At 39.2% G+C, this 15,697-nt stretch overlaps 1 protein-coding gene across 2 annotated transcripts in view; it reads left to right on the top strand.

Moving 5' to 3' along the window:
* Window positions 1–15,697, top strand: part of LOC127437269 (plexin-B2-like) — a 241,364-nt gene that overhangs the window by 92,477 nt on the left and 133,190 nt on the right. The window contains exon 2 of one of the 2 annotated variants that reach the window (XM_051692093.1): window positions 10,513–10,656. In XM_051692093.1, coding sequence (XP_051548053.1) covers window positions 10,614–10,656 — 43 coding nt within the window. In that variant the 5' untranslated portion in view covers window positions 10,513–10,613. Of the gene's footprint in view, window positions 1–10,512; window positions 10,720–15,697 lie in introns of both variants that reach the window. The other variant, XM_051692094.1, reaches the window with a different exon arrangement.

The following is a 15,697-nucleotide window of genomic DNA, read 5'->3' as shown; positions in this document are numbered from 1 at the left end:
AGAAACCTTGGCCAACATTATAAGTGGACTTCAGAGATAAAAAAATAAAATAAAAAATGCTGCATGCAAATGTCGAATATGGCCCCTTTAAAGATAAAATAATGTTCTGTAAAAGTGCTTCAGAACTCCATGTTGCAGTACAGGACATGTTTCCTTGAGAGAGAGAGAGAGAGAGAGAGAGAGAGAGAGAGTGTGAGTGTGTGTGTGTGTTTGGATGTTGTACTGCAATCTGCTGCAGAAATGGAGAGACTGTTGTCTGTCGCTTTGAAGTTACCGTAGAGCTGGGCTGTACCCTCTCGGAGCCAGAGAACAACTTGCCCATTAACAGAGGCACAAACCGGGCTGCCATCAGATCACCCCCTCTCTCTCTGTGTGTCTCTCTTTCTATCTCTCCTTCCTTGCACGCTTACAGCCGTGTAATTGCAATTTTTGGGGGGCATACGCTGGAATGTGGCGAGATGTAAAAATCTGACCTCCCTTCTTGATGGCTGCTCTTTCATATTTGAACATTGGAGAAGAGATGAAATTAACTGGCTCACAGTCTGATGGTGATGTCACAGATCTCTAGGCAGTCTGACTCTAAATGATAGAGGCGGCAAAACCCTTTGCGGTTGACACCATTACACAAACCTCCAAAATAAAGAAAAAAGAGGTTGGAAATAAATGACTGAAGACAAGTGATTTCATTACAGGGCATTTAGGGACATTCGGAGGAGCAAAGCGTGTCTGTACGCAGTGGCAAATTAAATTTCACATAGTTACGTATTTTCGAACAAGGAATGTTCAGTATGAACGGTAAACAGTATTCTGCTAGATTGTATGGTTTAAACTGCATAAAATATATCCGTTCAGCTATCTGTGAAGAAACAGAAATAAATACAGAGCAGAATGTGTCCCAAACAAGATGAGGAAGAACTCGTTATTAAGGGGATTATCTCAAAGGAGAGTTGAAGGTTCAACATCGCAACTAACAGCATTTATTTCGAATTTCAATTATTTTTACGGTGTCTTTGAATGTGGCTTATCTAGTCAGATTTTAGAGCTATTTTTATAATATTAGTTTTACTGTTTTGATTCTTATTTGTTTTTAATTTGCTTTTATATAATGCGAGTCTATTATGCATTTGTTATGAATAATACAAACAATGTGTGGCTTGAATCCATTGAGTTCCAAATAAAAACACATATATCATCAAATGAGATGAAGTTCCTTTCACTTATAAAGTATTTAATTCACTGAACTATTCAAAAATAAGCATTACCCCATGGTCATTTAATGTATAAACCATTATTTCCAACAAAAATGCTCTAGTAATCTGATTTTAGCTTTTGGTCAAACATAAGTTGACTTTCTTTTGATAGCTGGCCGGTTTGTTAATGTGTTCTAAATTGTTTTATGCCGCTGGTTCATGCTCTAGCTAGCTCATATTTCACGATAAATTTGCTGAAACCACTCTCTCTCTCTCTCATTAATCCTGTGCGAGAGATTCATTTTTAAGTAATGAAGCAATTAGAGCGATCTGCAGTTCATTAATAATTATGAGAGCAAATAAACGAGACAAAAAGACAAATATTTGATTTCAGTCAACAGTGTGTAAATCAGTGTGTACGTGAGAAATGGAAGTGGCCATGTATGTGTGCGACCTGATTGGCTGGTTCTATGTACTCTTGGCTCACTCAAACGGTTCTGTCCATCCCTTCATCCATCTTTATCACCCACCAGACTGTGTCACCTCCAGACAAGGCTGTGCTCGTCCGCGGCTCTCTTCGACACTCACTGATGACTGCGCCTCACCTCCTACACACACACTTAGCCCGACCTGGCAAACGGGTGTGTGCACACTGGAGTGTTAATTAGACTTGGAGCTGAGAGACATAGAAATTTTATTTTCTTCCTCTCTATCTCTCTCTCTCTCTCTCTCTCTCTCTCTCTCTCTCTCTCTCTATATATATATATATATATATATATAGCTTAGAGATTGGGGGAAATTGATATTTCAAAGTATTGCGATATTTAACCTCACAATACTGTATTGATATTCGAACACTAAGAATCTATATTATTCAAAGTATTGCGATATTTTACTTTACGACATTGTAACGATATTCTAACACCAAGAATCATGATATTTTACCTTACGATGCTGTATTGATATATTAACACCAATAATCGATATATTTCAATGTGTTGCGATATTTAACCTCACAAAACTGTGTTGAGATTGTAACTCCAAGAATAAAAATTTTTGTTGCATTTTTCCACATTGTAATATATCCATTTAGAATTGTAATGCACCAAACATAAAGATTCGCAATATGATCAAATTGCAACCCAGAGATTGTTATGATATTGCATCGCATTGTACACGCATTACACATGGTACAGTATAAATACTAAGTATTCAGTCATAAGTAAACATAGCTGTTATCTACTTCCTGTCTTTCTCTCTCCATCTCTCTCTTCCATTGTCTCTTGAGAAGGGGGCGATATTTTGCCAGGGTTGTGGAGGGAATCGGAGCCAGCTGTCTGATCTGTGGATTGCTGCCAACCACTGATCTGCCCATTTGTACAGCCCATTCATATAATTTATTTATTTATTTATTTGCATTCTTGCCCATGGATGTTCATGAAGTTGGCATTTTCTCTCTCTCTCTCTCTCTCTCTCTCTCTCTCTCTGCCCACTATGGTTTGTTTGTGGTGTGGGACGCTGGATAGTGAAGGCCACGCCTGTTGGCAGACCACTGGCATCCGTCCCCAGGTCTTCTCCAGGGATTATGGGCAAGGTCAGGTACAGGCAAACAGAAAGAGCCCAGACTCGCAGTCTGTGTCTGATGCATACAGAGCTTTAAACATTGCTCAAATTCAACACACACACTCCTAGTATCCCGAGACATGGCAAAGCCGCTGAATTACATGCATATAGGCAGCAAATTTGGCACCTTTTGCTTGCAGCTTTTTTTAGTGAAACAATAATTTCCTTACTAGCAGTTTGTATTTTAAGGTGATTATTTTATTAATAGATTTCTACATCTGAGGAAAATGTGAGTCATGCTTTCCTGTTCTCATTTTAGAATTTGAGAATTTCATTGGACAAAAATCTGTGTAGTGCAGGATGAGTCATAAATATTTTTTGTCTGTTTTCCAGGAAGAGAAAGGCTGTTAATTTGAAATGCATCTATATGTTAAAAGTGAATTTTGTCAACGTTTTGAAGTACACTAGCATATAGAAGACCTCAGCTAACTTAACTACATTTTTTAGTTGTATGACAGTAGCTCAGCTATTTTCACAATACTGAAGCTTTACTAGAAACAAGCTACATTTTCCAATGAGTAGCGCTGTAGCGTCAGAAAAAAAATGCTACATTTGTCACATTGTATTGCGAACGCAGCAGTGGAGCCAAGGGAGTAATCAGACGTGCTGACCTAAACTGTCCTCTGTCTCTCGTATGTAGTGCTGGGAAATCCAAATCATTTAAGTTCATTATTTATTTTGGACAGTTATGTAAGTGGACCGGTTAAAATAAACGATCCCCGTAGATTTAGCATTGCGAACTCCTATTCATTATAACGAGTTTGTTCTTGCGGACGGTTCATGTAAATGAACTAGTTCACAAATGATTCACTGATTCACTTGAGCCCTGTGTAGTCTTAAAGGGACATTGCCTTTTTAAAGTGAAATATTTAGTTGAACACTGCTGTTTATAGTCGTATTTCTATCCAGTTATATAAAGTTTTTAGTTTTTATTTGCGTATATTAAGTATAAATGTAAGTTCAGTCATAGTGTATGTAACCATGGTTAATTTTGTGGTTACTAGTGTTGATTAAAACCAACTCTCATGGCGAAATCGTCAGGACTTGTACAACTTTTCTAAATTTGGCTTATTCATATGATATTGTGCAACTGCAATCGTTTGAATTCCTACGACTTTCACTACAGCCAATGACGTCGCCGATATCATTCCATCTAAAACGCGACAATTATTTGCTTCTGTCACACACAACAGCTTCCTGTCATGTTTACACACTCTACTGATTGGTTAAGTTTAGATAAAGGTTTTAGGTTAGGGCATAATATTAGCAAGTATGTCCTTAACGCTTCTTGTGTGGAACTCGCGCTTACTTCTACATTAGACATCCGGGAATTTGCATGTGATGAAGTCGTACGAGTTTATGCGAACAACATCGTGCGAGACCATATGAAATAGCCAACTCGTAAATTCATTAGATTGCAGAATTAAATATTATCTTTAAATAATATAATCTAATTGTCATATGTCTAAACAAACATTTCTTCTTAAAATAGCTGTGTAGTTAGCTACTTTTTGTTAGTAACTTGGAGTTTAGCAGTTCAAAGTAGCATCCCAAACACTGCTCAAAGCTAAAATACCTTGGCTAACAGCAACAAATGTCTCATTTTAATTTCATGGTGTAAAACCCATAACCCTGAGTATGAGCAATAGCATATCCTAGTAATAGTGATGCTCTCTCTCTCTCTGTCTCTGTCTCTGTCTCTCTCCCTCTCGCCTGCACTCTTGTTGAACTCTTGTCCTCAGTTAGACCCAGTCTCAGAGCGAGTCTGTTTCCAGTTATAGCCAGACGTTTCTTGGCAGGAAGTAAATGCTGGAAGTGTGAAGTGTGTCGACTGGCTCTAGACTGCAGCCTGTTTAATAGAAGAAAAGAATTTACCCCTTACGCTTAATAACGTAATAAAAGATGCCAGAAGTCACCATGTCTGGGGAATTTGTTTCCTTTCGTGTAGAAATGATCAGTGATTCTGTCTGCAGGGGGCTCAGATGTGTTTCATGTAAGAGATCACATCCTGACCAACGGGCTGAAATGCAGCTGGAACGCTTGTTGAAGGAATACAGAACATTCCTCTTGGGATTTGTTTCTTTGCGCACGCACAAAGAATCTGTAAGAGGCAGCGTGTATGTGTGTGTTGGTCTGGTTGTTGGATAACTGTGCAAGAAAGCATGAACCATCTGTTAGATTTCCGTCCTGACATACGGCTTAACATTTAATCCATAAACATATATAGATAGCATGTGGCGTGTTTAGACTTGCCGCTTATCGTCACCAATTACAGACTGATGAATTGCGATGAACTCATTTGAAAATCTTTGCACACTGTCTATGAAGCCTGTATTACACAATGACCCTTATGATCAATTGTTTATTCTCCTAAGTAATTGTAAATACTACTAATAATACATTATAATACTAAGGAATATACTGGGTTCATTACATGTTAAGCTCAATTGGCAGCATTTGTGGCATAATGTTTACCACACAAATTTATTTAGACTCATCCCTCCTTTTCTTTAAATAAAAGAAATCTGGGTTAAGTGAGGCACTTACAATGGAAGTGAATGAGGCCAATCCGAAAACGTTCAAAAGTATAGCCACAAGACGTAAACAATATGCGTGTTAACATGACTTTAATGTGATAATCACTTAACTAACCTTTTCTGTGTAAAGTTATTTCCAATTTTACAACTTCGTTGCCATGACGACGTAACATCGGTGACAAATACCTTGAAGTTTGTCCGCCTAGAAAAGGAGTCCGCCGCAAAAATTACGATTTAAACAACTTTACAGCTCAAATAATACATGAGTTTCAACTGAAGAATTAATGTGTGTTTTTATAAAATTATAAGATTCATATTTCTGCCTTTAATCCCTCCAAAAATTGGCCCCATTCACTACCATTGTAGTGCCTCATTGTAGAGGTCTTCACGGGTCCAAAAATTCGTGCCTGAACCCAAAGAGACCCGGAAATGTACTACCCAGACCCGAACCGGACCCGTCTATTATTTGAAAGCTTGGACACATACCCATGCAGAACCGAGAAATGCCAGACCCGAACCAGTCTCGTCTATTATTTGAAAGCTGGGACCCGGACCCTGCCTGGAGACACAGACCCGATCTACACCGATTTCACAGCTGATTGCTATTAACAAGTAATTTACAAGTTGTGAAAACAAAACTTTGTGTCTTACCTAATGTAACGTTTGTAGCCTTCTCCCCTGTGCCTGGCCGTGACACACATAATCCATCTTCCAAGAAAGTTGGTAAAATACATCCAGGTTTTCTGTGATTCCTCTCTTGCTGATTGAAACAGCATAGCTAATCCACTTATTATTTCAGCTTCAAAAGTCCACTTGCTGTCACGGTGACAGATGACAAACACGACTTGTTTAGAATCAGCTTTGCAGTTTTTTGTATCTCGCATAAGATAACTTCAACAGTTTGCCCTTTTGAACTATAATAACGATTCCTCGTTTACTGCTTCAGCTGCTAATGTTAGCATTGCTAATTTGCTATCGTGTGCCTTCACTCCGCTCTGCCTCTGACGCCACTCAGCTCGTTGTGGCTCTGCTCCGTTTTTCACCTTATTTCCCGGCCTGCACTTTCTCATTCAAATTTTACAATGTCATCATCATCATCAACACTGTCTGATCACGGCCAGGTCTTCTCAGATCGACTCGGGTATTACATATAATGTTAAACAGACCCAGGACCGCAGCAATAGAATGGGACCCAACCTGAACCCGGCTGACTGTATATAATGTGGATCCGAACCCTTACGGGTCCCGGGACGGGTCTCGGGTCCTCTGGTTAGGGTGGACCCATGAAGATAATCAACATTATGCAACAAATGCTGTAGTTTGAGCTTAACTTGTATTGAACCCAGAATATTTCTTTAACTAGGCCTATTCATAGTACTGTATGAAAGTCCACCTCAAATAAAAATGTACCCAATTTACCTTCTTAATTCATGTTTTTGGTCTTACTGTGAATGATTCATGAAAAAAAATTTGTCATTGTCATTTTTCATCAAACTGTAATAGCTTCCTTTATTCCTGATGGATAAAAACAAGTCCAACTTTTTTTTTTTTACCTTACAATAGTGTATTGATATTCTAACACCACAAATCAGTATATTTGAAAGTAGTGCAAGATTTTACCTTACAGTACTATGTTGTTAGTTAATTTTGTTTCATTAGCAAATATGTCACAGTTCGGAGGTAAAATTGGCTGCGAATGACATTTCAAGTTGAATTAAAATTGTATAATGCATTATAACCTCCTGGGATTTCGGAGCCCCCCTGCAGCCGGGGGCCCCAGGGCTTAAGCCCAGGTTAGCCTGTGCATTAATGCGGCCCTGATCTGAATCAATCTCTGTGCTTGGGTGTCTAAATATTAAAGGTGTGACCCTGAGTATTACAATGTACAGTAATATAGCTGGGGTTACAATAATTGTAACAGATTACAATGTGTATTACCAGGCATTATGAATACCGTTATAAAGCATTATGTAATATACAGCCTTTATGGAAAGTGTTACAACACTAGTGATTTTATTGAAGATGTCAGATTTGCTGGAAGATGTTTTAATAAAAAACTCAGAATGTTTGATAGCATAAACTCAAGGGCAAGAACTCCTTCGGACCTAAACTTAAACCTTACAGGCATTAAATCTTTAGAGAGGAAAAACGCATCACCTCGGCATTTCTGGCCTGTTTTCAAATTCCTCTTTAAAACCAAACAAAAAACACTTTTGTCTTACAATTCCGTATGAACACTGAAACCAAAATACTGTGCCATTTTAGAGCATTTCTGTGCAAAACATTGTTTAAGGAAACTGCTTAAGTTTTACCCTGCAAACACATCGTAACCATGACCAGACTGTCTTACTACATACTCAAAAGTATCACCAGCAAAGTAAATACATATATTGTGATGTAGGTGTATGAAAAACTGTATACCATACTGTGACGAGGAGGAGGGCGGGGCCGGGCTGTGACTACGCACACCCGGCCCCCAATTGGGCTAATCAGCCAAGGAGAGGGATAAATGCAGCGGGATGTGGCAGTTCGGGAGAGAGAGAGCCACATGCAGCTGCAGTGTGTGCATTTGTGTTTGTTTTGTGTTTGTTTTAATGTCTCATTAAACATTATTTTGATGGTTCGTCCGGTTCCCGCCGCCTCCTTTCCCAACCTTAACCTTGTTACATTGGTGCCGAAGCCCGGGAAGGGGGAGAGATGCACTGTCGTGGAGTCCTTGCCACTACCAGCCAACCCAGGAGCAGCCGCGGCCGTCCGCCCGGGGACGAAGACGTCACTGCCGGCCGCCGAGGATCTGAGGCACGCTGTCGTTTCCCCCCCACAGAAAAAGAATTTGAGAAATAAAAAAGAAAAGAGGGGGGAGGAGCGTGACCATCTGCCTGGGGCCGGAGGACCCACTATCGTCCACCGGGGGAGGAGCGAGCTGTCGTCTGCCAAGGTTGGGGAGTGGCTGAGGGCCAGGCGACAGCATATCTGGGCGCCGGTGAAACAGGTATTTTCTCTCTCCCCTCTCTCTCTCTCTCTCTCTCGCTGTTGCTCCACTTTGCCCTTTCCCTCTCTCTCTTTTTTTTTTTTTTTTCCCTCCCCTTGTCCCCCTCCCCAGCCCTAGAGAGGCGGGGAAAAGCCTGCTGGTAGGCGGGGCCAAAAGGGCAGCGGGCCCGTGACTACGCATGCCCGGCCCCCAATTGGGCTAATCAGCCAAGAAGAGGGATAAATGCAGCGGGACGTGGCAGTTCGGGAGAGAGAGAGAGAGAGCCACATGCAGCTGCAGTGTGTGCGTTTGTGTTTAAGTTTTGTGTTTATGTTTTAATTTCTCATTAAACATTATTTTGATGGTTCGTCCGGTTCCTGCTGCCTCCTTTCCCAACCTTAACCTTGTTACTCATTCTATTTTATGATGTTTAAACCTTGTTTTAAAGGCTTAAAGGAATAGTTCACCTAAACAAATAACTCCCTCCTTATGTTATTTAAAGTCTAAATGACTTATTTTCATCTGTGGAACACAAAAGCAGTATAATAAAGGTGGCTAGGTCTGTCAAGCTCCAAAATTACCAAAAAAGCGCTATAAAGTATTTAAAGAAACACTCCTGGTCCTCAGAGTTTTCACGTGGCAGCTGGTGTTTTGTCATATTGAAAACCTGATGTTTTTTAGTTTGAAGAATTTTGACAGAGTCTGTTGTGCCTCTTTACGGCAGAACTTAAAACTGACAGCCGTTTCTTAACTAAACATCTTCCAAAAAGATGCATCACCCTGTCACTCTCTCTCTCTATCAACCATTTCATCATTTTGTCTCTCTTTCTCTCCCTCGATCCATGTGTCTGGTATAAAATGGCTTTCTATTTGGAGACGTCTGCATGTTGTGCATCTGGTGTTACTCCAGACGGAGACGAGGCAGAGATTCGTGTCCTCAGATGCGCTGGAGATTTGGATTTGTGTGCAGAAGGGGAAAAGAAATAAAGAAAATGGCATTTTATTTCTATTTTTGTTCTCCCAAATTAAATTTTCTTGACTTTCCCCTCCTCTCTGACACTCAAATTAATTCCAGCAAGTTGTCTCTTTACATTAGGGCACAAGCGGTCCGATCCGGGGCTAAGCAAACCAATCTTATCTTGTTGCCATGGGAGCGCTCTTACCATGCTGTTGGTATCTAGCGCTTGGCCCACCACCAGATCTAATGCGCTCCAACTTCCTGTACCTTCTGTGAAGATTGTGAAAGTCCCTCATATTGATCGTTTCACTTAGATGTAGAGTGTCTCAGCAAGGTTATTGTAGTTTTGCATTTTCAAGTTTTCAAGTTTTAATTTGAAATTTACTTTACATTTCATTTTGGTTTTAGTTAGTTTCAGCTGTGTTGGATAGTTACAATTTTGCTTCTGTTTCATAACTATTTCTATTTTGCTTTTATTTATAATAGTGTTAGTAATTATAGTTAATGAATTAATAGAGTAAGACCATTTTGAGAAAATGGCCTCATCTTTGCAAAAAATAAATAAATAAATAAATAAATACCAGGAAAGATCATATGACTGCCACTCTTTATAGAGACTGCTGAGAGAGATATTGCATGATGAATCTGTTATTTTGTTTTTGTCCCTTATCATGCCATTCTTTACTATTTTGTATCTGTTTTTGTTGGTCTTTACCTATCTGTCTATTGATGGATCTTTTGTTTGTTTGTTTGTTCGTTCACAACGCACAGTCTATTGATCGATCTTTCTATCTATTGTTCGTTTTATTTATTGATTTATCAATCATTCTATAGTTAGTGTTCATTCTATTCATCATTATATCTATCATTCGTTCATTCTATCGATCTCTTTCATTCTGTCTATCATCTGTTTGTATCCAACAATTGTTTTTCGTTCGTACTATCAATCTATCTTTCTTTCTGTCTATCATCTGTTTGTTTGTTCGTTCTATTGATTTATCATTTGCTCTATCGTCTGTTTGTACGGTTCTATCAATCTGATGTTCGTTCTATCTGTCAACAGTTCAGTTTTTCCTCATTCTATTTAGCGTTCACTTTATCTATCTTTTGTTCATTGTTCGTTCTTGTTTACTGTTTATTCATTTTCTTGTTTATCTTTGAATTGTTCCGTCCATCCAAATAATTGTGGTATAATTCATATTTTTGCTGTTTTTTTTGTTTGTTTTTTGACAGGTATATTGAGAGAGGAGACACAAAATTATAGTAAGAAGAGGGGGAACAGGACCTGGAAATTACATGAGCCAGTCTCTAACTCACCATCACCACCACGCAACATGTTGGAGCATGTACATGACCCGCCAGGCCACGTCTCCATCAGTTGAGTCCTAAATTAATGAACCAAGTTGCTACAAACCATTAAAACACAGTAAACGGCCACAGGTACAGTAGACTAATAAACTACTAATATATATACAGTTGTGCTCAAAAGTTTGCATACCCTTGGAGAATTGGTAATATCTGAACCATTTTTAAAGAAAACATGAGTGAGCAGGCAAAACATATTTCTTTTATTTCTAATGGGATTCATATTCAACTGTAGGTTATAACAGAATGGCACAATCATAAAACAAAACATGGCAACAAAGAAAAAAATGAAATGACCCCTGTTCAAAAGTCTGCATACCCTTAGTTCTTAATACTGTGTATTGCCCCCTTTAGCATCAATGACAGCGTGCAGTCTTTTGTAATATTTGTCTATGAGGCCCCAAATTCTTGCAGGTGGTATAGCTGCCCATTCATCTTGGCAAAATGCCTCCAGGTCATGCAAAGTCTTTGGTCGTCTTGCATGAACCACACGTTTGAGATCTCCCCAGAGTGGCTCGATGATATTAAGGTCAGGAGACTGTGATGGCCACTCCAGAACCTTCACCTTTTTCTGCTGTAACCACTGGAGGGTCAACTTGGCCTTGTGCTTAGGGTCATTGTCATGCTGGAAAGTCCAAGAGCGTCCCATGCGCAGCTTTTGTGCAGAAGAATGCAAATTGTCTGCCTGTATTTTCTGATAACATGGTGCATTCATCTTGCCATCAATTTTCACAAGATTCCCCGTGCATTTAGAGCTCACACACCCCCAAAACATCAGTGAGCCACCACCATGCTTCACAGTGGGGATGGTATTCTTTTCACTATAGGCCTTGTTGACCCCTCTCCAAACATAGCGCTTATGGTTGTGACCATAAAGCTCTATTTTGATCTCGTCACTCCAAAGGCGTGTCAAGGTGTTGTCAGGCATATTGTAACTGGCTTTTTTGTGGCATTGGCGCAGTAAAGGCTTCTTTCTGGCAACTCGACCGTGCAGCTCATATTTGTTCAAGTATCGTCGTATTGTTCTCCTTGAAAGAACCACACCATCTTTTTCCAGAGCAGCCTGTATTTCTCCTGAGGTTACCTGTGGGTTTTTCTTTGTATCCCGAACAATTCTTCTGGCAGTTGTGGCTGAAATCTTTCTTGGTCTACCTGACCTTGGCCTGGTATCGAGAACCCCGAATTTTCCACTTCTTAATAAGTGATTGAACAGTACTGACTGGCATTTTCAAGGCTTTGGATATCTTTATATATCCTTTTCCATCTTTATAAAGTTCCATTACCTTGTTACGCAGGTCTTTTGACAGTTCTTTTCTGCTCCCCATGGCTCAGTATCTAGCCTGCTCAGTGCATCCATGTGAGAGCTACAAACTCATTGACTATTTATACACAGACACTAATTGCAATTTAAAAAGCCACAGGTGTGGGAAATTAACCTTTGATTGCCATTTAAACCTGTGTGTGTCACCTTGTGTGTCTGTAACAAGGCCAAACATTCAAGGGTATGTAAACTTTTGATCAGGGCCATTTGAGTGATTTCTGTTATCATTATGATTTAAAAAGGAGCCAAACAACTATGTGATAATAAATAGCTTCATATGATCACTATCCTTAAATAAAAGACAGTTTTTTTTGCATGATCAGTCATATTTTCAAAATCAATGCCAAAATTTCACAATTTCTGCCAGGTTATGCAAACCTTTGAGCACAATTGTATGTGTGTGTGTGTGTGTGTGTGTGTGTTTCTTTTTATAATTCTTATTGCTCATTTTGATTATTTTGATTAATTTCATTATTTACTAAGCATTGATGTCTTTTATCATATTGCTGTTGTCACTGTGTTAAACCACCTCAGACTGTGTGTTACAGAGATTTTACCACAGTTAATATAATAGTTTACCCAAACAGTTTGTCATATACTTACTCTTATGTCGTTCCAAACCTATATGACTTTCTCCTGTGGAACACAGAAGGAGAAATTTTGAGGAATGACCATTTATGTTTTGTTTCTAAAGGCAACATATTTGAAAATATACGGTAGTGAACAATGATTTTAATTATGGTCTGTTCCTCACACAAAGCTATCAAATAGCTTTAGAATACTTAGTTTTATAATATAGCATGAGCTGTATGAACTACTTTTTTGGTACTTTTATGGAGCTTTTGCATTCTTTTTGAAGCTTGAATGCTCCAGTCCCCATTTAATGTAATTGGAAAGCAAAAAACAACTTGCACATTCTTTCAAATTTCTCCTTTTGGTTTCCATGGAAGAAAGTCATACGGGTTTGAAACAACACAAAGTGTTTAAATGATGATAGAATTAAAATTTTTGGTTGAACTATCCCTTTGAGTTTTGCATTGTGTCTAACAAATCCCTTTTACCATGATAAAAACACTCTGACGCTTAACCTCAAGTGGCTTATGGCTTTATCCTAAACTTTTCATAACCATCTGGCCCCTGCAAATCCAGGTTATGCAGTGCTAAATATTGGAGATGGCCATTGTCGGGAAGCATTCCGTGCCCCTCTTAATCAGGTGAAGCCAATGCACCTGTCTAAACAGATGTCCACAAGGACCACACTGGGATTTTGTTTATTGATCGTGTGTGCCACTCGGACGCCCCAGCGGGGGTCACAGGAAGCATTCATGGGGTGAGGCAGAACTCGGAGAGGAAATGAGAAATCGTTGCAGGGGTTGTTGCTAATATCATTTGTTTGTAATATGTGATAAGCTTGCATGTGCTGGGTTTGTGTTTTATTTGTGTGGATCAGGGCTGATTCATGCAGCTTTTGTTTGCATTAGACAGCATGTCCTACCGCGGGTTGCACCTGTGTCTCAGGTAGAGTCCAGTCTTAAACGAGAGACAGTGACGAGCAAAGACTGCTTTGACAAACACTTCAGACGTCTTGTTAGAGTGATATCTGCCTGTCAGCTCCCAGTTTCTCTCTTTTCAGGGTCTCATAGTGATGCACCTGTGTACAATCTAGATTCTTCTTGAGTCAGAAATCATCCAGTGTAGTCTATGGCTTGTTGGTTTTATGGCTGGGATCGGCCACCTTTTATATAATCCCTGTTTTATTATTATTTAAATTGTATGTCATTGTAAATCTTAAAATATAGTTTTAAATCCAGAATAGATACTGTAGTTGTATTCCAAATATATAGTTATAAATCCTGATTATGTAAATGGAGTAGTTATAAATCTAAATACAGTGCTGTGAAAAAGTATTTGCCCCCTTAGTTACTAAATCCCCAAATCTATGAAACTGCATTATAATGGGGTTTAGCTGGACTAGACACACCCGCACCTGACTACTGCAAGCCCTGTTCAATCAAATCAACACCTAAATAGAACTTTTTCAATAGCATGAAGTTGGCTAAAAGGTCTCACCCAGTAGCACACTATGCCAAGGTGATTGAAATACATCAGTCTGGGAAGGGTTACAAAGCTATTTCAAATGCTCCAAAGAACCACAGTGAGAGCCATTATCTCCAAATGGAGAAGAATTAGCACATTAGTGAACCTTCCCAGAAGTGGCCGACCTTCCAAAGTTCCCCCAAGAGCACAGCGATGACTCATCCAGGAAGTCACAAAAAAGTCAAGGACAACATCCAAGGAACTGCAGGCCTCTCTCGCATCAATAAAGGTCACTGTTCATGACTTCAGAAAGACACATCTGATGTAAATCAAACAGAATTCCACAAAAAGAACATCATACCTACAGTCAAGCATGATGGTGGAAGTGTGATGGTGTGGGGATGCTTTGCTGCTTCAGGGCCAGGGCGACTTGCAATAACTGAGTGAAACATGAATTCTGCGCTCTACCAGAAAATCCTAAAGGAGAACGTCCGGTCATCAGTCGGTGAGTTGAAGCTCAAGCGCAACTAGATTATGCAGAAAGACAATGATCCAAAGCATAAGAGTAAGTCCACCTCTGAAAGGCTCAAAAGAAGCTAAATTAAAGTTTTGGAGTGGCCTAGTCAAAGTCCTGACTTGAACCCGATTGAGATGCTATGGCAGGACCTTAAACGGGCAGTTCATGCTCTAATACCCTCTATTGTGGCTGAACTAAAGCAGTTCTGCAAAGAAGAGTGGGCCAAAATTCCACCACAGCGTTGTGAAAGACTGATCCACAGATATCGGAAGTGTTTGGTTGCAGTTGTTGCTGCTAAAGGTGGCACAACCAGCTATTAAGTTTAAGGGGGCAGTTAGTTTTTCACATGGGTGATATAGGTGTTGGATAACTTTTTTGCTTCAATAAAAAAAATCTATATTTGAAAACTGTCTTTTGTGTTTACTTAGGTTGCCTTTGTTTTATGTTATATCTCATCTGAAGATCTAAAGCAATTTAGTATGAAAAACACACAAATAGAAGAAATAATTTTTCACAGCACTGTATATAAAGTCTGAATATGTAAATTAAAATCAATATATAAATGTAAATCCTGAATATAAATATATCTTAATGCTTGAGCATGTTCAAAGACACACTCATTTTCCATGTTTCATTATAATAATCATTGGAGGCCAGATATTAAATTTTAGGCAGCATTTTTGGGTTTTGATGATTTGCTAATTTTTGAAATTTTGTATATCAAGTATATATTCAGATTTATAAATATGCTCTATGTTCTGATTTACAGTTATATATTCAGGATATGTACTGTGTATGTACAATATATATATATCAGCCACACCATTTTATAACACCAATCAGCCACAACATTAAAACCACCTGCCTAATATTGTGTAGGTCCCCCTCGTGCCACCAAAACAGCGCCAACCCGCATCTCAGAATAGCATTCTGATATTATATTCTTCTCAACACAATTATACAGAGCGGTTATCTGAGTTACCGTACACTTTGTCTGTTCGAACCAGTCTGGCCATTCTCTGTTGTCCTCTCTCATCAACAAGGTGTTTCCATCCACAGAACTGCCACTCACTGGATGTTTTTTGTTTTTGGCACCATATGGAGTAAACTCTAGAGAATGTTGTATGTGAAAATCCCAGGAGATCAGCAGTTACAGAAATACTCCAACCAGCCCATCT

The sequence above is a fragment of the Myxocyprinus asiaticus genome, chromosome 48, assembly GCF_019703515.2.
Source record: "Myxocyprinus asiaticus isolate MX2 ecotype Aquarium Trade chromosome 48, UBuf_Myxa_2, whole genome shotgun sequence".
In the NCBI taxonomy this organism is placed as follows: domain Eukaryota; kingdom Metazoa; phylum Chordata; class Actinopteri; order Cypriniformes; family Catostomidae; genus Myxocyprinus; species Myxocyprinus asiaticus.
The sequence above is the reverse complement of the archived record's forward strand: the minus strand, read 5'-3'. Positions and strand labels throughout refer to the sequence as shown.